The sequence below is a fragment of the Aphelocoma coerulescens genome, chromosome 14 (genome assembly GCF_041296385.1).
Source record: "Aphelocoma coerulescens isolate FSJ_1873_10779 chromosome 14, UR_Acoe_1.0, whole genome shotgun sequence".
NCBI classification, from domain to species: Eukaryota; Metazoa; Chordata; class Aves; order Passeriformes; family Corvidae; genus Aphelocoma; species Aphelocoma coerulescens.
The window spans coordinates 11030538-11052039 of NC_091028.1; the positions used below are offsets into that span (position 1 = coordinate 11030538).

At 55.7% G+C, this 21502-nt stretch overlaps 3 protein-coding genes across 4 annotated transcripts; 1 reads left to right on the forward strand and 2 right to left on the reverse strand.

Moving 5' to 3' along the window:
- Positions 1–5: 5 nt before the first annotated feature.
- On the reverse strand, positions 6–2228 carry BUD31 (BUD31 homolog). 2 transcript variants are annotated; one of them, XM_069030054.1, is made up of 5 exons: positions 2120–2228; positions 1568–1720; positions 975–1097; positions 583–749; positions 6–279 (listed from the first exon to the last, which is right to left on the reverse strand). In XM_069030054.1, exons 2-5 carry the CDS (start codon positions 1659–1661, stop codon positions 229–231), a joined length of 435 nt encoding a protein of 144 aa, XP_068886155.1. In that variant the 5' UTR covers positions 1662–1720; positions 2120–2228; the 3' UTR covers positions 6–228. The 2 variants fall into 2 exon arrangements, with proteins under 2 accessions (XP_068886155.1, XP_068886156.1); XM_069030055.1 differs by lacking the exon at positions 2120–2228 and adding an exon at positions 1815–2067.
- Positions 2229–2373: 145 nt separating this feature from the next.
- On the forward strand, positions 2374–10753 carry PDAP1 (PDGFA associated protein 1). Its single transcript, XM_069030057.1, has 6 exons — positions 2374–2445; positions 5648–5739; positions 7611–7718; positions 8087–8208; positions 9109–9260; positions 9911–10753. Exons 1-6 carry the CDS (start codon positions 2436–2438, stop codon positions 9967–9969), a joined length of 543 nt encoding a protein of 180 aa, XP_068886158.1. The 5' UTR covers positions 2374–2435; the 3' UTR covers positions 9970–10753.
- A 1347-nt stretch (positions 10754–12100) lies between these two features.
- Positions 12101–19242, reverse strand: ARPC1B (actin related protein 2/3 complex subunit 1B). Its single transcript, XM_069030078.1, has 10 exons — positions 19057–19242; positions 16557–16630; positions 15749–15853; positions 14822–15044; positions 14415–14522; positions 13930–14136; positions 13319–13394; positions 13040–13236; positions 12546–12636; positions 12101–12399 (listed from the first exon to the last, which is right to left on the reverse strand). The coding sequence occupies exons 2-10, from the start codon at positions 16618–16620 to the stop codon at positions 12361–12363; spliced, it is 1110 nt and encodes a 369-aa protein (XP_068886179.1). The 5' UTR covers positions 16621–16630; positions 19057–19242; the 3' UTR covers positions 12101–12360.
- Positions 19243–21502: the final 2260 nt, after the last annotated feature.

Genomic DNA, 21502 nt, shown 5'->3' on the forward strand with positions numbered 1-21502 from the left:
CACTCTGTCAGGAAGGCAAACTTTATTTTAAAATAAATGGCTACACAAAACCCTACTCCAAAGCACCCCCCATTTATTCACAATCCAGGTGATTATGCTGCTGCTTTAATTATTATACAGAAGTATCCCATCACAGAAAGTGTAATTGCACTCATAGTCCATTGAGAAGGAGGAGGAGGAGGAGGATGTCCCTCAGAGTTCAAAAAACAAGTCTGATGGCAAAAGGCTTCAACCAGAGCAGCCTCTGCATCCACAGTGAGTGCACTCAATGATTCTGCCCTGAAAAACAAACAGGAGGAGGGTGTTTCAGCCTAGCCACAGCCAGAGCAGCAGGATCAGACCTCGAGGCAGGGAAGGGCTCTAGGTGGGAAGGTTTTCCACTGTTTGGTGTTATTTCCCATACTTAAACAACTTTAAATGAACGCCGAAGCTGACAGCAGCTTTAGAACCAGCTAGACACCAACTCTACCAGCAAAGGTAGAGGAAATCACCAGCAAGAACAGCACTACCCCCTCTGCTGTCACTGAGCTGGGAGAAGTCACAATAGCTACTGCAGAGCAGAGGAACAAGCTGGAGACTCACCACTTCCAGCTTGCTTTTGGGGACTCTGCAGATGCAGTTGGTCCCAAAGTTGGTGTCCCGAGTCTGGATGCAGCGCAGGCAGCAGAGGTTCTCATAGCCCTGCTTCTTCCACTTGGCAATCAGGTTTTTGTCAGCATAGCCCTCCTTGATGCAGTACTCGTAGAGCTCTGGGGAGGAGCAGACACTGTCACCAGCAACTGTCACAAGTCTCACTATCAGGAGTTACCAGCTGTAGTAACCAGCAGGAACAGCCAGGCTGCTGCTAAGCCTTCCCTCCACCCTCCTTCCCCAGAAACCTGATCCCACCAACTCCCAGTTCAGCGGCACCCACAGGTAAACACCTCACTCACTCCAGTTTTCCCCGCCCCAGGTAAAGCCCCTGCCCTCCTCACCTCTGCTGATTGCTTTCCTCTTATAGAAGAGATCAAAGATGTAACGTGTTTTCTGGTGGTGGATCCTGAAGATGGGCCAGAGGGACTCCACTTTCCTCTTCCCTTCGTGTGGCTCTGTCTCCGCTGGGAGGGAACACAAACACCAGGTGACCAAGTGCTTCCCTCAACCCCTTTGCGTGAACTGTTCCAAGAACGTTCATAACTTCAACACATGACAGAGATAAGACCGAGATTAATGGGAGGAGACTCAAATGAGAGGGACCTAACCTGGAACAGCTCCTTAAGGATCTCAAACCAATGGCAGTGGGATGACATGACCCACACTGGGATGGTGGGTGACTTCATGCCCACAGCAACAACACAGACAGGAACTACCAGTTCCTCCACACACCCATGAGCTTCATCCCAAAACCAGCTGTAAGCAAAGCTCTGTGCTCCATAACCTGTGCACACCCCAAAAATAGGGACCACCACGGCCCAGGATCAACCTGCAGCACCACTGGAGGCACAGACACAGAAAAGGTCCACCTGTATTCACGAAGCAGCTCTTGTGAGCTTGTTTTGGGGTCCCATCCCAGAGAACACCCACTCACCTTCTCTCATCTTCTGATCCAGCTCGTCCAGCGTGGGCTCGATCAGCTCCCAGCCATCCGGGGGAGGCTTCCTGCTCCTCTTCACTTTGGGCATTGCCTCGGGAACGAAGGGGGCGAAAGGCAAGGGGAACCGCTAGCACTCCCTCAGAATCACTAGAAAAAACGAAAACAGCGGTCAGATATATTTCTCCTAAGGTTTCTGTGCCCCCTTCCCGTTTTCCACTTCAAGGATAAAAATGAGCTTTACAGAGCTCGTGAAAGAGGGGAAACATCGGCGATTGCTGCACGGTAAGTCAGTTTTTCTCCTCGGCAAAGCGCGGCAGACGCTCCTCCCCCGAGGTGACAACTCCGGTCAGCTCCCTGTGACACTGCGGCGAGGCCGCCCGGCCCGGCCCCGGCAGCCCCACAGCGGAACCCGTGGCTGGCGGGGTGAAAAAAGGCCGCAGATCCTGGTTCCAATTCCTGTCCTGATCCCGGTCCCTGTGCTTGTCCTGGTCCCGACCCTGATCCCGGTCTCTGTCCCGCTCCCGTCCCGGTCCCAGCCCCGCTCACCGCCCGCTCCCGTCGCGGCGCCGCCGCCGTCACCCGGGGGCCTCTCGCAGCCGCGCCGCCTCCTGGGCTGCCCTGCGCGCTGCCTGACCGGAGCCCTCCCCGCCGCCCCGCCGAGAGAGGCGAGAAACCGCCGGGAAGGAACCGGCCCCGGCCCCGGCCCCCGCTCCGCGCTGCGGGAGCACCGGGAGGGACGGCGCGGGCGGCGGGAGCGGCGGCGCTGCGGGCAGCCCAGCGGCGGGGCCCTGCGGCTGGGGGCGGTTCCGGTTCCGGTTCCGGGCGCCGCTCGGGCCGGGGGGGCCGCGCCGCCATCGCCGCGATGCCGAAAGGTGGTGGGGGCCAGGCAGGGCCGGGGGTTCCCCCGCGGGGAACGGCGGTGGGAGGACACGGGGGACAGAGAGGAAGGGGCTGAGGGGATGTGTGGGCCGCCCCGGCGCGGGCAGGGCTCGTGCTCGCCGCCGGCTGTAGAGATGCCGCGGGGGCTCCGTTCTCTCCCCGGCCTTGGGGGAGCCTGCGGGGGTCCCTTTCCCCCTTACCGGCGGCGGAGGGCGGTCCCCGCGCTGCCCCCGCGGCTGTGTTTGGGCTCTGGGGGGGGTCTCGGGTTCTCTTTCCCCCCGCTCTGTTCTCGGGGGCTCCGGGGCTGCCTCGCCCCCTCCCCGCCCCCCAGGAGACGGCGCGTTCCCCACGCTCCTCCCCGAGCCGGGGGCCCGTTCTGTGCCCCCAAAGTGCCGTGACAGCGCGGCAGCCACGGGGGTGTGCGGGCCGGGGGGTGCCGGTCCCTCCCGTGGGACCGGGCTTGGCTCCATGTGCTCCGGCTGGAACGGGAACCGCGGCCGGTTCCCCCGGGACAGGGCGTGGGGCTCACGGAGCCCCGGGGAGGTGGGTCCAGCCCCACGGGGGGCACCGGGGGCTGGCGGCCATCCCGCCCCGGGAGCTCCGAGCGGCCGCGCAGAGGGTCCCGCCCCAGGGGTGGTCCGGGGGCTCCAAACACGGCCCCTTTGATGTGGCTCCGGCAGCGCCGCGTTTGGGTGTTCCGGAGCGGGCACCGACTTGCTCCTCGTGTGATTCAGGAGCGGGGATGAGGCACTGCCGGGCTGTCACGGCTCAGCGGGATCCACCCAGAACCTTCTCCATATGCACCATCTGCATAATTGGCTCTTGCAAACCTCGGTCACACACGTTGAAAACCAGCCCTTCTCATTCCTCTTCCCTGCAGTTTGCTCTGCTTTATTTCATCAGCATTTCCCAGCTTTTACCACCAAACTGATTCCTTGCTTAGATTTTATTTAACCACTTCATTTTGGGTCCATTTGCACAGTGATGGGTGATGGGGCTGAAGCTTTCACATGGTTTTTGTGAAGGCAAGGAACTGTGGTGGGTTATAACCCCGTTTTTCATATTTAAATGCCCTGTAACTTCAGGAATTCCTGCTCTTTATTTCATTGTACAGATTTCAGTGTTTGATTCAAACCTTTTCCTTTTTGTAAGAAGAGAGGTCTTTGGTCGTTCTCCCCCTAAGTCAGCGGGAGTTGTTGGATTGTTGGCAGAAGAGTGGATTTTGGCACTCACTGTTAATATAAAAGGGAGGGGCATTAACCAGCTACTAATAAATTTTTTTACAGGATTATTTCTGATTAATTTCCTTTTTTTCCCCCCTAATATTTTGATTTTAAAAAGAAGAGATTCCATCAGTATCGTTCCGTTCTCTTTCATCTAAATTCCTTGATTAGGCTGTTGAAAGCCAAAGACAGATGTGTTTGAACGTGGGCCTGCCTGGGCCCCACTGGGCTTTGCTGCAGGTGAAATCTGCAGGTGATTCTGTTTTAAAAGTGCTTCACAGAGGTGGAAAAGAATCATTATCCCTGTTTTACAGATGGTGAGACTGAGGCACAGAGCTGGTCAGTGGCAGGTGTAGGAGCAGCTCCCCATGTCTGATGTGAGGTTTGATCTCTCTGTGGGAGCAGAGCCCCATCCCTGCACTGTGCTGAGCCCTTGCTGGACTTCCATGGGCTTCATTCTTCCATTTGCTTCTTTTTAGGCTTTTAATGTAAAATAGTTTCTCTTTAGTTGCTTCTGCCCCTTATCACCACTGTTTATTTGCAGTAATGAGTGGTTTGTGTTCCTTGGTCCTGAGCCCAGTGTGGAATTCTGGAGCAGCTGGATGAGGAGCCTGGCCCTGGCCCAGCTGGGAGCACAGCAGGGTTTGGTTATTTGGGGGTTGGTGTGTCACAGATGTCACTGTTGTTCCATTTGGAGTGATGTCATGTGCTGGGCAGTGAGGTAATGTCTCCCCAGGAGCATTCCAGTGGCAGATCTCCTTCCAGAGGGTGTCAGTGTTCCCACGTGGGATGGCTGGGAACAGAAACAGAAAACACCTGCCTGGCTGCACCAAAGCTTTTAATTGTGCTTAGGGTTTGAGGGCCCATGAGCTTCCCCAGCTGAATCCAGGAAGAAGAATTTGGTCTCTGCAGTTCCCCATTTCTCCTGGAAAAACATTTCAGGAGTTTCTGTAAAGCTTCACAGTGGGGTTTTGGGACAGAACTAAGGCATATGAGAGTTTGTCTGTGCTGAACCAGGAAAATTGGTCAGAAAATGTTGGATCTCTAAGGCTCCCAGTGCCTCCCAGTCCAACAGGTCGCAGTGAGAGAGCAGTGGCAGATCTCCCATGGATCCCACAGTGCCAAGGAAGGAGGGACAATCCCTCAATCCGTCCCCATCACTGTAAGGTTCCCATTGTCCTTGGCAGGTGAAGGGGAGGATGAGGGAGATACAGTGTTTCCTGCTCCTTCCATTGGACTTGCAGGACTCCTGTGCCAGCAGAGAGCTGCCTTGCCAGAGTTGTTTGCTTTTTGCCAAGCTCCCTCACTCAAGGCTGTGGATTGGCTCTGTTCAACTTGCTTCCCAGTTCTTTGGGCTGGAAGAACATAACCAGAGCAGTGGCTTGAAGGGAGCATTAATGGCTTCAGCAGTTCACTGATCAACAGAATTTGGAACTTGGGGCAGTGCCAGCCATGGTGACTCCCCTTCCTGCTTCCTAGAGCTTCCTATTTTTCCTCATAAAGCAGTAAAACATGGAGGCTTCTTTTAGTACTTCTTCAGCTCCCATTGTAATTCCCAAAGCTTTTGTCCAACTAGCTTCTATTTTCCCCTGGCACAGTGGGAGGGGTTAAGGAGCCAAGCTTGTTGGAATGTTGGTTGTAACCACAGGAACACGCTGTGATTCCTGCTGTGCAGGAAACTGGGGTCTGCTGTGGGACTGAGCACCCCTTGCCAGCCTGGGAAGGGAATTGTAGAGGCCATGAGCACAGGCAGGGAGGGGTGGTAGCAATAATCCCCATTCTCTGTGTGTCTTACCTAAAAATCTTGGAGCATTTCACCAAGTTCAATGTGGGGTTTTGTTGTTTAGGTTCTATCAGAGGACCTATTTTGGTTTGTCCTATCCACACCTAAAATCCAGAGAGTGCTGCAGGAGGAACAGACCTTTCTGGAAGTTACCACTAAACCATGTATTAATTTTATTATTTTGTGCAGGTAGAAAAGGAGGCCACAAAGGCCGAGCAAGGCAGTACACGAGTCCTGAGGAGATTGATGCCCAGCTCCAAGCAGAAAAGCAAAAGGCAAGGGTATGTGTTTGCTCCTTTGTGTGTTCTGTCCTAACTCCTGTTTTATCCAGCCTGGTTATTCACTGTTCAGGAGCAATGGCAGCTTAGCCAAGTGTTGCAGATCATTCCAGCCATGATCACGGTATGGATCCTGAATATCTCCAGCTGGGGAGACTCCAGGATGTCACCCAGTCTGGTTCCTGAGGCCTGGAAGACCACCCATGGCAGCATTTGAAAGTTAAGGGACAGGAGCTCATGACAAAGCAGCTCTGGAGATCTTTTCTCTCCATATTTCATCATCCCAGTCTCCAGTGTCAGCTCATTTGTTCTGCAGCTTGGCTTTGGAGAGCAAGGGCCACATCTTGACGTGTTACTGTATGTTGAAATTATTGTATTTTCCCTCATTCTACTGTAGATTTAGGGACCAAACTCCTTTGACTTCTTCCTGGACACATGATTTTCTTGTTTGCCTCTGACTTGCAGGGAGAGATAACAGAGTTTTCTGGTGTGGGGCCTCTTTTGGGTGTGTTTCTGTGCCCCAGCATTGGACTGTAACAGCTCCCCCCACTTCCACCATGATCTGACTGCTGTCATGAAAGCCTTGGCTGCTTTTTGCAGCTATTGCTCTCTTTATTCCCAAATTATCACAGCTCTGGTGACACTCTTAATATTTTTCTGTGACTTTCTGAAAGTGCTGCCTCAGCCCAAATACACAATTCCAGCTGAGGCCTCAGAGCACTGACCACAGGAGGATAATTACACCCCATGTAGGAAGTCCTGATGAATACCTCTGAGATGACTCTCTCAAGCAGTTCTGAGCCATAGCATTGAGTCCTTTTTAATGTTTTGCCCAGCTGGAACTCGAGATGACTGTTTGGTTTGCTGTTTACCCACATATTCCAGCTTTGTGTTGGATTTCTTCTTCCAAAGTGTAGCTCCCCTTGGTTAGTTTCTGATTCCATCTTCTTGGTTTCATGCCATATTTCCAAATTCTGAAACCACTTATGAGTCTCATCCTGTTTTCCAAAATAATTCCAACTCCTACCAGTGTGATGTCATTCACAAACTGTGTGTGTGTTCTCTGCTTCCATGTTGTTAATAAAAATACTGACTGGAAATGGAACAGAAAAGCAGGACCCACTTGAAGTGCCTGTCTTGTTTCACAGCAAACCAGAGAACTGCTCTTTGAGAAGGATTTATTTTTTGTGGTAATCCATATCACATAGTGATGGTTACACAGATGGTTACAGCTAATACTGGTTTATTAAGGGAAGCTTAAAAAAAGCCCCCACAATTAACAAAATTACTCCTCTTACTGTTCCTTGCTCATCCACTTTGCTGGTTGCTTGAGGGATGTTGGTAGTTTAAAACAAGCTATTCATACCTATATTGGTTCTTCTGATGATTTAGAAATTAATTCCCAGGCTCCTGACTGGTGGAAGCTCTGCTAAAAAGGCTGTAATTCCTTGGATAATAATGTTCTGGTTGATGGTTGTCAATTTGCTCCTTCTCTAGTTGTTTTTATTTATTCAGACCCAGGATGGAATCCAGCTCTAAGCTGCATCCGTGTAGTTTCCAGTCTCTGAAATACTGTGCACTGGAAACCCAGGCCAAAATTCTCCTGGAGAGCTTTCATTTGGGGACAGTAAAGTGCCAGTTGTGTCCTTCACAGGGATTTTCCTGTTGGAGGGAACAGCAGAGTTCTTTGGAGGTGATGCTGTTGTGGAGGAACTCTCATTCTGTGACAGCCAGACTGCCTTCGTGGCCCAAGGGCCACATCAGGAACGCCAGTGCTCAGAGCTGTCACTCATCCCTCCAAAATCTCATTTATAAGAGCTGGATTTGGGATTTTTAGTGACATACATTGCCTCTAATTTCCTCTGATTTTGTAGGAAGAGGAGGAACAAGAAGAAGGAGGCGAAGGAGCAACAGGAGACCCCAAAAAGGAGAAGAAATCTTTAGATTCAGATGAGAGTGATGAAGATGATGAGGATTATCAGGTACTGGCATTCTCAGGGCACTTAATGCCCCTAATTCTTGGGTCGGGGGGAGATGCACACTCTGGATTCTGAGCAGAGCTACCTAGAGTACATTTTTTATAGAACTATTTTTAGAAGCCAAAAAGCCCTCGCTTGAAAGCGTTCTGCCCTCAGAATGAAAACTTGTGCATATTTACAAATGAAATACAAAGGCAAGAAGATTTTTAAAAAGGCTGAAGGTGCCTTGGTTCATAAATGGTTTTACTGGCTGGTGTTAAAATCTTGACTTGAGCCTTTGGGGTGCTTTGCAGTGTGTTTGGAGAGCTCTTGGTACAGCCCAGAGCTGGGTGTGAGAGCTCCTTAACCTCCCTCTTGTTCTTGACCCGCAGCAAAAGCGCAAAGGAGTGGAGGGGTTGATAGACATAGAGAACCCCAACCGTGTCATTCAGACAACCAAAAAAGTCACTCAGCTGGACCTGGATGGACCCAAGGAGCTCTCACGACGAGAGAGGTGAGTGTTCCCTGCTGCATCCCTGGAATTTCAGCCTCGCTGCTGGCAGCAGCTTGGTGCAGGGAGGTGTTTCCCCTGCTCTGTGTCAGTGTTTCAGGGGAGGCCCTTAAAGTGTGTTGCTGCCTAAAGCAGGCACTGAACAGCAGCAAACTGGGCTCACTGTCCTTCAAAATGGGGCTCCTTAGAAACTTCACAGGAGTTGTCTGTCCTCTGGAAACAGCTTTGGCCATCCTGGAGCCAGGCAGCCTGCCCTGGGGCGCTGAGAGAAAGGGATTTAGGCCATTACTTTCCTAAGGTTTTATGCCAAAAATCAGACCTAACTGAAATCCTGAAATCATACTGCTGTGAAAGGGATTTAGGCTGTTCCTTTCCTGAAGTTTTATGCCAAAAATCAGAACAGAAATCCATTAACCAGAGGTCACCTTGGATCCACTTCAGTCTTGCTGCAGAAGGTGCCCTGCTGACAGGTACCGGTTTCCCAGATTTCGTGGTGAAATTTTGTCTGGGCAGATGAATAACCTGAAAACCAAAGTTTAATCTTCTAGTTTCAATTAGCAATGGTGAGGTTTGGAAGGGAAGATTGAAGCTTTTTTATTTGGCATTGATTGCTTCAGCAGAAGGACACCTTTGAGGGTAAGGCTGGGAAAAACATGTCACAGTTGTGGTGTGGGGCTAATTCATTTGACCTCCTTGTGTGTCCATGTCCTTATTTAGCTGAAGGAAGGTAGAAATAATCTCTCTCCTCATCTCTGTTCAAACCCTGCAAACAGACAGAACCTGTGCTGGAAAACTGGTGAAGGACCCCCAGTTTGGGGGTTTTTCCTGGTTGGAAAGCCCCACTCTGCCTGTTCCCGTGTGCTTCTTGGATACTCTGGTGATTGGTGTGTTTTCCTTGTACAGAGAGGAAATAGAGAAGCAAAAGGCAAAAGAAAGATACATGAAAATGCACCTAGCTGGGAAAACAGAGCAAGCCAAGGCAGACCTTGCCCGACTAGCCATCATTCGGAAGCAAAGGGAAGAAGCTGCCAGAAAGAAAGAAGAAGAAAGAAAAGGTTAGAGAATAATTAATCATATCCTCCTACCTCTCCATGCCATGGCTGCAGTGCCAAGAGGCACAATGCCACATGCCACACATGCCTCATCTGAGCCTGTGCGGTGTTGCTGAGTGTCATCAACTCCCTTCAGCAGAACCAGGCTCAGCTGTTTCCCTCTCATAAAACTCTTGCTTTATAAACAAGTACTTGGGCACCGGAGCAGGGAAAGAGAGAAGGGAATTGCTCTTCATATCCATCTTGTCCCCTGCCTCCCAGGCAATTCTGGCTCCAGTTTGGGGCTTTGGCAGGTTCCTTGTGCTGGGTGATTTATCTGCTTTGCATGTGGGGATCTGAACTGCCCAGGGAATTCACACAGCACTCCTTCCCTTCCTGGCCTTTCCCTGGGAGGTGTGAACCAGAAGTCTGAACACAGCTCCTTGGTGGCTTCCACAGAGAAATTTGGGCATCGGTTCATTTGTGGACACCTGGAGAGAGGCCAGGGATAGAAGGGAACATACTAGAGGAGCTGTGCCTCTTACCTCTGAGAAATTGGTGGGAAGAGTGGGATTTTTTCCATTACCCAACTGGCAGGATTTTGATCCCTGGGGCTGCCAATCCTCCCCCAGTCCCTGAGCATGAAATGATGAAACTGTTGTTTTCCTCCCCAGCAAAAGACGAAGCAGCCATGGCAGGTAAAAGACTGCAGTCACTATCCCTTAACAAGTAAGCACAGGCCATGCAAGAGGAGGAAACGCCAGGGAACTGTGCCTGGTCCTGCCAGGAGCTCTGCCGTGTCGCCTTCCATCGATGCCACGCAGGGCATCCTGCAGCATCGACCTCACCTCCACCTCCAAGAGACACTGACGATGTGTTTGTCCTCATCCTGGCACAGATTTCCATTTGGGGTTAGGGGCAGCTGCTCTCTGCAGTGCAGAGCTGTGCTGGACAGCAATTCCCTGTAACAGTTCGGAAACATGAATGTTTTTGCTGTTTTTAGGATCAAGAACTCGTAGATGGTGGGGGGGGCAGGGTGGGAGGGAGCTGTGTGGGAGGGGAGGTGCTTCAAATACTAGATTGCAAGAAAATAGATTGTGGGGTCGTTGTGGGGTGGGGCATGGGGCGGGGAACTGACTTGGTATGAAATCCCAAAGGATAATGTATCTGAGGAATCCAGTTGGCAAAGAGCCCATCAAGTTGTGCTGCAGGGTGTTGCCGTATAAGCTGGGAGCCTGACTTCATGGACATCTGGAGTGCCGTTCCTTCCCGGATTCATCCCTCCTTTCTTGCAGCCAGTCTCCCCTTTTCCCTCCTCTTCATTTTCTTTTTCTCCTCCTTATTAGGGATAGTGCCAGTTTTTAACCACATCATCCTTTGTTTAAAGGAGAAAAACAACATTTATTGTGTCAGATCCAGATGGAAAAAAAAACAAAAGAAAAAACCAAACTTGATCAAGTTTAAAAACCACCAAGAGAACTTGTATATTTGGCTGATTAAACTGTAAGTTATCAGAACTGCTGTGGCCTCGTGTGTGTGTGAAGGGCACAGCTGGGGTGGGGTCCTGGGGGAGGCAGAGCTGCAGCTTGGGGGCTGCTGGTTGTGGTGTGGAGTTTGGTTCAGGAGCTCTGTCAGCACACGCAGCCTGAAGGGAAAAGCTTTTCCTGCTGATTCTGATGGATGTCTTGCACAATCTGTTTACCAGGGTGGAGGAAACAATTACCCTCAGGCCACTGTCTGGCCTAGTCTCTGTGTCAGAAGGGCAGTCACCGCACTGTCACCCCATCTCAGATGTCTCTGGAGGGGACATGCTCCAGCCTGCTGTGCCCCAGGGGTCTGGGAGTCCTGCTGCCAGCCTGTTCAGGGACACCAGTGCTTCCCAGACTCACTCCCCCAAAGGCTGAAGGAGATACGGCCCCAGGGCTTGGAGCAGTGGAAGTCACTGGGAGAGGGGGTTACAGCTGTGGAGATGAAGGATGAAAAAGGGGATTTGTTCTGTGCCACCCTGTCCATGCCTGGCTGCAGGGACTTTGGCACAAGGGTGTGACACAGGACTGTACCCCAGGGAATGTCACTGTGAGCTGCTGGCTCAAGCCACAGCTCGGACCAAGCCAAGATTTGGGATAGGAAATATCCTCAGGGAGCTGTGGAAGGATGAGCAAGTGCTACCAGGAGAGGTGCCTGTGCTGTCAGCTCCAAGAGGGAAGAACTGATGTGGTGGGCAGCCTGACACGGGAAGTTTGGGTGATCCTTGGAGCAGAGGGAGGTGGATGGGGCAGGACAGGGGGAGTTTTTGGGCTGATGCCTGGGATGGAGCAGGGCAGGAGTCACAGGGGGAGAGGTTGAGGCTTGTAAACACATGGAAATAGGTGGAAAAATCTCAGAGTAACACCTCCCACTAACTAAGGGCTGGAGCAGAACTTAAATGTCACTGTCCCTCTGCCAGCCAGTGCTCCCTTCCCAGGTCGTGGGTGGTATTGGGACTGATCTGCTCCTGTGGTAACTGGATGGAAAGGGGCAGGATTAGTTCAGCAGCCCAAGGTCTGTGAGCTGGCTCCAGGTTTGGGAATTGCCCACCTGACAGGACTTTACCAGGGAGACTCAGACAATAGGAAACCTGTGCTCCCTGGCCACCTCCATCCTCTCCATTCCCTTTTCCCTAACACCAATCCTGGTTTGACATAATGCTAAAGCAGGGAATGGGGAAGTGACATTCCCCTTATCCCCACGATCCCAATTCACCCTCAGCACTGGTGGCAGAGAGGACGTAACCACCTGTGGTGAGATGTGGTGCAGCACCGTGATCTGCCCTGATCACAACTGTGTTTGCACTGAACTTGCTCTAAAAAAGTGCAAAAAACAAGTTTTGATTTATCAAGGAAAATCCTTTATTTGCTATTTCTCCAAGCAATGTATGACCAGCATCGGGAAGGATGGTAAAAAAAATAGTAAGAAAAATGGTTTTCTTTGTCTGGAAACAGCCACCAGGGCTGGCTGGCAGCGGGGACAGGCACTGGTGGCAGTGTGGCCCGGTCATGTGGCACGGGGGGGGTGGCAGAAGGCAGCAGGCAGGAGGCAGAGCAGGGGCAGCTGGAAGCATGGATGCCCTTCCTGGATGGCTCCTTCATTTGATCTTGAGATCCTTCAGCGCTGACTCCAGGCTCTGAAACAAAACAGGAAGGTGTTCATCAGTTTGTTGCATCCCAAAGAAACCAGAGGTGGTTGGGGAGCTGAAAGGTGGGGAACTGGGAGGGAAGATGGTTCAATGCTGGGTACTCCCAGCCCAGGGGCTCCTTCAGGATTCCTTACCTTGACATCCCAGATGCTCATGCCACCGTCCATCCCCGTGGTGCAGAACTGGGAGCACTTGTCCTTCCCACCCATCAGCACTGAGATCTGGCTGTGGGTGCAAAGAGGGAGGGGGAATCAGTCCCAGGTCCCTGCTGAGCCCTCAGAGCCCTTGGAGCTGCCTGGCAGCCATGGGTGGGAGTGGGGCTGGACCCCTTCATCTTCCCCACCCATGTGCAGGAAGGCACTGGGGATACCCAGGGATGCTTGGGAGTACCCAGGGAAGCTCAGGGACAGCCAGGGCTGTTGCAGCTCCTGGTGCTGGCACCTCAGTCTCCCTCCCACTTGCAGGGATGTTCAGGGACATTCTGGGGATATGCAAGGATGCTCCAGGATGGTCCAAGCTCCTGGGCTGGACAGCAGCACACCCAGGGGATGCTCAGGGATCATCAGCCCCAAGCAGCCCCCGAGATGACCCCAAGCCTGTCCCCCCCATCCTTGTCCCCAGCCCACACCTGATGCTGTTCTTGTGCAGGGTGTCCAGGGTGGCATTGGCCGTGTCCGAGCTTGCTTTCTTGTCCAGGTTCTGGAAGCGCTCGCGGGCGGTGAGGCCACGCTGGGAGCTCTGCTTGGGGACGTCCAGCTTCCCCCCGAAGGTCAGGGTGCCCTGGCTCTCCTCATAGGTGAACAGCATCGGGCAGCAGTCATGGCCCTGGGGAACAGCCCCAACCTGCTCAGCTCCCTCTGGCCAGCTTCAGCCACAGCACCCACCCCGTGCCCCCGCCCGGACTCACCGCGGCCACCAGGCTGTTCTCGGTGATGAAGGTGACAGCGAGCAGGGGAAGGGTCTCGGTGCACAGGGAGGCAACACTGTGAGGTGTGAGCAACGAGCTGAGCTTCAGCCTCAGTGCTGAGACTGGCACCGCTCATCACATGGGTGGGATCCACCACCTCCTCCACCCGTGGTGATCTGGGGATGCTCCAGGGGTGCCCCAGCTCCTGGGGCTGAGCCCTCTATGTCCCACACCCACGTACAGGGATGCTCAGGGAGTATCCAGGGATGGTCAGAGATACCCAGGGCTGCTCCAGGGCTCTCCCAGCTCCTGAGGCTGGACCCCTCTACTTCCCCCACTCAGGTACAGAGATGCTCAGGGAATACTCAGGGATGCTCCAGAGATACCCAGGGATGCTCCAGGGATGCTCTAGGGCTATCCCAGCTCCTGAAGCTGAACCCTTCCATCTCCCCCACCCACATGCAGGGACACTCTGGGATTGCTCTCAGCCCAACCCAACCTGGACACCTCCATCCCCATGTCAGTTTGGGGGCCAAACCCTGCTGCCACCCCCAGCACAGCCTCCCCCAGTCCCCCGAAGCCCCCTCCTGTCTCCAGCCCTCCGTGCTTACGCCATCTTCTTGCCGGCGTCGGCCAGGCACAGGGTGCTGTCATGGCTCACCCAGGCCACGCGGGAGCCGCTGGCCGAGAAGCAGATGCTGTGCACCCACCCACAGCTGCTGCTCGACTCGAACATCAGCTCCCCAAAGGGCATCTTGGAGCCCCAGGGCGTGGGGCTGGGCCGCTCCTCCACCTCCTTGATGTAGGCTGAGAAGATCCTGGGAGGGGAAGAGCCTTGGCTTGTCAGGTGTCCCTGGATGCAGGACCTGCACCACCTTCATCCCTGCCCCTTACCTCAGTTGTGTGACTCAGTTTCCCTGGCAGAGCCCATGGAGTGTCCCCCTGCCTCCCCTGTGTGCTGTATCCCTGGGATGGTCCCCAGACCTCCCTGCATCTCCCCTGTGCTCCATTCCCTGCTCCAAACAGCACCCGAGGTGAAGCTTGGCCCCCAACCCATCCTTGAGGGTCCCCCGGTCATCCACCCCCTGCTCCTCACCTGCACTTGAAGTCACAGGAGCCGGCGGCCAGGAGGACGTTGTTGGGGTGCCAGTCGAGGCTGAGCACTGTCGAGCGGATGGGCTTCTTGATGTGCTTGCAAACCCACCTGTGTGGAGAGGGTTTGGCAGCAGAGGGGCAGCATCACCACCCCCAGAGCCCCCTGTGATTTTGGGGGGCTGGCTGAGGTTGGTCAGGGTTCCAAATGCCCCAGGAGCTGCCCTGGGTCACTGTCCTGCAGTAGGAGCTTGGGCATGGGGAGTCCATCCCTCCATTTTCCCATCTGTCTCCACTTCCAGCTCCTCCAGTCTCTTATCTCCCAATCCATCTCCCATCCATGCGTCCATCCATCCATGCCCCCTCCTGTTCCCCCAGGACAGACCCACTGAGGCCGTGCCAGAGCCTCACCAGTCATTCTCCTGCTCAAAGTAGCAGATGGAGATGAGGCGGGAGCCGCTGCCCACGGCGAACTTGTTCTCCTTGGGGGACCACTTGACGCAGCGGGCGGCGCGGTTGATGCGCAGGATGACCAGGGTGGGCTTCCAGACGTTGCCCTTCAGGGTCCACACGTAGGCGTTGCGGTCAGTGCCACATGTCACCAGCCGGTTGCTCTCAGGGGCCCAGTCAATGCCTGGAAGGCAGAGTGGGGTGATGGTGGCCCAGGGAGCCACGGGAATGGGAATGGGGGCGTGGCACTCAGGGCTGGGGGATGTCTGAAGGTGTGGTTGTTCTGGGTGGTCTCTGCTCCACAGCTCCTCTTTGCCCCACACCAACCCTTCCCATCCCTCCCACCTCAAAGCATTCCATGACAACCCATCCCACCCCACCTCTCTCATCCATCCATCTCAATCCACCCCACCCATTCCCATGCCTCCTACACTGTCCCATCCCATCCCAACCCATCTCTCCTATATATCCATCATCCATCCATTCCTCTCATTCCACCCTACACCATCCCTTCCCTTCCCATCCATCCCACATTACCCCAATCCATCTCACACCATTTCTCCCATCCATCCATCCATCCATCCATCCATCCATCCATCCATCCATCCATCCATCCATCTCCCTTCCCATCCCTCCATTCCTCCCTTCCTCCCTCCCTCCCTCCCTCCCTCCCTCCCTCCCTCCCTCCACCTCATCCCTCTCCATCTCTCCCATCCCATCCATCTCACCCCTGGCTGCCCTCAGCTGGACACAACCTGCTCCATTCTCCTCCACCCCTGCACAACTCCCATCCAGAGGGTGCCAGTGCCACTACCGGGGCTGGGAGCAGCTCTGGGACAGGGCCACCCACCCTCTGTGTCCCTGTCCCCTCTGCCAGCTGGGACTCACCTGTCACCTGCCCATTGTGCTCCTTCAGCTCATGGACTTTGCTCCACTTGGCCCCGTCCTTGCGGTAGATGTGAACCTCGTGGTTGTTGGGGCACAGGGCGATCTCTGGGAGTGACAGGGGCCGGGTCAAAGCCCTCCTCTGGGTCACAGGCTCCGCAGGGCCAACCAGCACCCACCCACCCCTTCCTGGGCTCCAGATCCTCCTCACTGAGCCTCAGCTGCCTGGTGGGGTCCCACCAAGCCCCCCATCCCTGCACTGTCCTGATGCTGCAAATTGTCCCTGTGGGAAGGGAGCACCCCACGGCCCAGTGTCTTCCCTTCCCTACAGTGCGGTCCCATGGGGCTGGTGGGATCGGACAGGACAGGATGGGATAGGATGGAATAGGACGGCTGCGAGTGCACAGCTCCCAAATCCATCCCCATTCCGCCCCGCCTGCCCGGCGCTCCGGCCGCAGCAGAGAAAGCCCTTTTTGTTCTCCCACATCCCCTGGGCCGTGGTCGGGAAATGCCATCGGCCGTGAATCACCCGGCTCTGCTCCGTGTCCGTCCCTCCCCTGCCGGTGCCTCGGGGCCGGACGCTGTGCTGGCACCCCTGTGCCAGGCTCTGTCCCGGCAGTTGGACCAGGGGACACGGGGGATATGTGCTGTCCTGGCCCCCAAATTTGCCCGTGGCAGGATCTGCTTCCCCAAACCCAGCCCCAAGCCAGCGCTGACCTGTCCCGAGAGCATCACCCACCACAGGGATGTTTAGTCAGGATAGTGCCTCGGGATGTCCTTGGGAATTTCGGGGTGCCCCAGCCGTACTTACGGGTGCGGTCCTTGTTCCAGGCATGGCAGCTGATGGGCTCCAGCAGGAAGCTGTGGTAGGCCATGGCTCACGGGCTGGGGACAGGGAGAGACCCCCAGGCTGTCATGACATCCTGCTGCAGCCACAGGGACAAGATCCCAGCCCCACAGAGTGATCCTCCCCATCAGCCCTGTGTTGCAGCCCTCTGCATCCCTCCTCTGCCGGGGAGAGGGTTTCCCTGAGGATTTCCAAGCTCAGAAACTGCCCATTTCCAGGAACATCTAAACCTTGCTGTCATCCTGCTCTAGCTGGCTGGAGCTTGCTGGGCAGGAGCTGGAACACCAGATCCTGGTGCCAGCAGCCCCATGTGCATCCCTGGGGTCCCACCACGGGAAGCACCTCCACTCCAACAGGGCCAGATCCACTTGCCCCTTCCCTGCCCCTCATTTAGGAAGAGCCAAAGCCCCATGGAGGCACCTCCATCCCATCAGTGCTCAGCCCTCAGGACTAATCCCTTCTCCTGGCTGAGCTCCCACCATTCCTGCTGGTCCCCAACTGCTCCGGTGTCATGGGATGGAGCAGTTTGCCCCAAGCCCCTTCCAGGTGCCACGGGACCGGGAAAGGCTCCGAGCAGCGTCACAGCCCCTTGGCCATCGGGCCGAGGGAGCGCAGGGATGTAGAGAAACACCTCGCCAGGGCGTGGCAGACGGGGATTACTCACAGCCCGCTCTCGGCTATTTTGGGAACTCCCTGAACACGTCCCGTTTTCTTTGGCAGTTAAAACGCTACAGGGGAAGGAAAAAAGTCCCTCCTAGCAAAGCTCCGTCCCTGGGCTGGGGAAAAGAAAATCCGAGGAGCTCCATCACCTGCCTTCTGCATGTGGAGAAATTCCAGTGCTGATGCAGGGCACAAGCCCTGCTATCACACATCCCCTGGCCACGGGCATGGGCATGGATGAGGAGGCAGCTGCTCTATCCCAGCCCCACCGATCCTCCTGGGATACGGCACAGGGTGTCCCAAGGAGGATACAAAGCTGCTGCCACCACGAGCCTCTGCCCTGAGCCCTGTGGATGGAGCAGCCCCCGAGGGACAGACAAAATCATCAGCGACAGGGACACTGCTGTTGGCATTGCAAGAGATAAGGAGAGCAAAAATGTGTGAAAAAGGGATTTGGCTGAAATGGGGACCCGGCTGAAAGGGCTCCCTGGAGGAGGGATGGGAGGCAGGACACACCGAAGTGCCTTCTGGCTTCGACACTAAGAAAACAGCAATACTTTTTCTTTTTCCAGGTGGTTTGGGTGCTCAGAGGCATAAACCCTCCTTCCTGGAGGTCCTGCTGCTCCCTTGCTGAGTGCCACCCCGAAGGGACGAGTTCAGCTGCCGTGCCAGGGCCGGAAGCCTTTGCCAGACACGGGAAGGAGTGAGGGCTGTGAGGGCCTTGGCCGCTGCCTGCAGCGGGTGTTGTTTCATTTCCCCCACAGCCCCTTTACAGCCAGCTCCCTGCTGCTGCTCCGCTGGCTCAGTCCTGCTCCCGCCCTGGAGTGATCCACGGGGGCTCGGCAGACCCTTCCCCAGCTGGGAAGATCATCAGAGGAGCTGTGGTTACCCCCCCTCCCCCCCCAACCCCGGGGCTCTTGAGGGAGGAAAATGGGAATTTTCCGAGGGCCAGACAGGGCGGGATTGGGAGCTGGAGCAGCTCCGTTATCTCCCAGGCCAGTCCGAGCAGTTCGGAAACATCCTCGGAGGAGATAACCAAACCTTGGCAGAGCCGAGTGCCGGGGGCTCCTCCCAGTCCCGGGAGGAACCCACACACCAGAGGAGCTGGAGTTTGGGTTTTTACGAGCCTGGCGGGGTGGCGGGAGGGGGGTTTGCATCCAGTGAGGATCCCACTGGGAGCTGGGACCCCCTGAAACTCTCCCCGGACACTGTGGTGGACCCCTGCACCACCAAGACCCCAATACCGACCCCCGGAAGCCTCTCTGCTCCCTGCGGCATCCGAAGGTGTCACCCTCCCTGCTCCTGCCAGCCAGGTTGGGGACACCCGTCCTCAGTCCCCGGTGTTGGTGGGGGGTACCCCATGAGCCAGCCTGGCCCTGGGGGGACACCCCCGTCCCAGAGCAGACGGAGGGCGCTCTGACCCTCCTCTTCCTCGCGCCGGGCGAAGCGGGAAGCAGCTGATTCCCGAGGAGGAGAGGACAGATTGCGGCAGCTCTGCCCCTGCCGGCACCAACCCCGACGGGACCCCCCACAGGAGGACTCTTTCCACCCCGTCAGAGCTGTCAGAACGCCGGCAAGAGAAAAAACCCTCAAACTTGCTGCCGAGGCTGGGAGAAAACCCCAAAGCATCCAAAACGCAGCGACAGTGAAACTCGCACGGGGCAAGGGGCTGCCTGCACCCCCCCGACCCCAGCCCGGGGATACCCCCCGAACCCTGGAGCAGGGTGTGAGCGCCAGGAGCGGTGACAGCCACATCCCCATGGGACAGCCCCAGGTCCTGCCGGGGGTAGCAGAGCTGCCTTACCTCGCTGGGCAGCGCGGGCAGGGCGGGCTGGGCAGCGCGGGCAGGGCGGGCTGGGCTCGGTTCCTGGACGGCGGGGCTCGTTCATGGACTCTGGGCAGTCGACACGAACGGAGCCCGGAGCGAGCGGCGGGAGCTGTGCCTGCCCCGCCGAGGCAGCCTGACTTCCCTTTTCCTCTCCGAGAAATGCAACCACTTCCTTACGTGGGCGTTGGGGGAGCGCAAAGCAGCTCTGCGGCCGCCCTGCCCCTGTGCCTGCGGGCCAGGCCGCTCCAGCATCGCCGCACGTGGACGGGCCCCCGGCCCCGGGGTGCTCCCGGCCGCTCGGTGGGACGTGGGCAACTCGCCCTGGGTGCTCCAGGGAAGAGCACAGCCAGGAGAACAGAAGGGAAGGATCCCCGTCGTCTCCCTTGGCAGCGGGAGTCTTGTTCACCCCCGGCTCCCGATGCGTTTCGGAGGGATGGGGACTCCCCCGATGCCAGTGCTGGCCCCCACCAGGGAACAGCCGTGCCTGGAGCCCACGCGGGGCGAGATGCCCGTCAGCATCGCCTCCCACGGCCGGGGAGATCCGCAGGACCCCGCGGAGCCTGGATCCGGCTGCCCTCGGCAGCAGCTGCTGCTGGTTCCTGCATCCCACAGAGCCCAGTGGGCCCCAGTCCCAGGCTGGCTGCGGTCACCATGCCTGTGTCCCCACGCACCAGACAACCACCCCTCTGGCTTTATCACCTCCTACTTCAGAGCAACTAAATTTTATCCCATTCTCGCCGGGATGCACTCACCCCTTCCCTCTCTGAGTGATGTCACAGCACTGGCACAGCAGCACGCTGGGGTCCCGTGCAGGGAGGGCAGGATCTCTTCTCAGCTGCAGAATTTGGATACAATAACCTGGTATTGGCTGAGCTGCAGAATCGATCCCCACGCGAGGGGTCAGCTGCAGGTAAAGGGGAGGGGGGGTTGCCACAGAGCAGGCAGCCCCTCGCTCCTGGTCCTCATCCATAGCTGTGCTTCATTTCAAGTGTGCTGCTCTGATCCCTGCAGACACAGGGAGATCCTGATATGGCACCCGGCCAGGGATGGGAATGAATTGTGGGCTGGTTTTAACTTCTGCAGGAGGATTTGGGGTACATTACTAAGGGAAGGGAGAGGACAGTGTGACCCCTGTCCCTCGCCTGCCAATCCCCTATCCTCATTGCTCCCATCTCCAGGCTGCTCCAGCCTGAGCCTGTGCTAAGGAGTGCCACAAGCTGCCTCCACTGCTTTTGAATATTGTTTGGGGCTCTCCAAGGCTTGACAGCACAGGGGGGGGGAAATCTGGCACCGTGGAGGTCAGCCCAGTTCATGTTTGCCCAAACCCTTTACCAGCTTTTGCTTCTGTTTCTGAAGTGGGAAGATCCTCCTGCCCCCATAGCACGTCACATCCTCAAGAAGGCTGTAGAGGAACTGTTCCCACTGCACAGGCACTGGGGACATGGGGACACTTCTGGTGACGTTTTCTCTGCGGGTGGGGCAGGGTGGATGATGAACCACAGTGATTCTCTGGGTGGAGTGTGTTTCAGGCAGGCTCCAGTGAGTATTCCCTGGCATTCCTGCTTGTGCAGAGCCCCATTGCTCAGCCCCAAGAGCCTATGAGGCAGTGTGTAACATCAGCACACACAGCCAGCAGCGAGCCCTGGGATAGCTGAGAACATCCCTTCCAGAGGGAAAATACTAATCCCAGCTCCACAAACATGTGCCAAGAGCCCACTGCTGTGATTCCCTCAACATGCTCAGGAATTCCCACTCACACTGGACACAAAGGATGTGAGCACAGGTGTGCCACTCTGAGCTGATCTTCCACCCTCCCCCTCCAGCCCCCCCCGAGCTGAGAAACGAGCAGGGTATGAACCAACTCTGGTTCCAGAGGAAGTGGTAAATTTAGTCATCGGGTTTTTTCTAAGACACTTCTGCATTTTTGGCAGAAATGACAACCTAAGGCCTTGTAAAGCAATGCCATGAGCCAGCTAATCCCCTCGGAGCACAGCAAGGCAGCAACACAGGGAGGAGAAACTACACCCTGTGAATAAAGTAAGTTGTGCAAACGCCTCCATGAGCTCCTGAGGCTCAGAGCTGAACTGCAAAAGGTACCTGGAGACAAAGGATCAGCACAGAAGCCAGACTACGTTGACACCTCTGGTTGGAACTTCATTTGCCCACCAGTCATTACACATACAGGGTTTTACAGCCTGAGAGCTCAGCTCTAACAGGACGCAGAATCCCAGAATCACTGAGGGTGGAAAAGACCTCCAAGTTCACCAAATCCAACCTGTGGCCAATCCCCACCTTGTCAACCAGACCAGAGCACTGAGTGCCACATCCATGAACACCTCCAGAGATGGTGATTCCCAAGCCTTGCAGCTTCACAGACTTACAAAGTGATTTGCTTTTAATTTGTCTTCCCCAGGCTCAACAG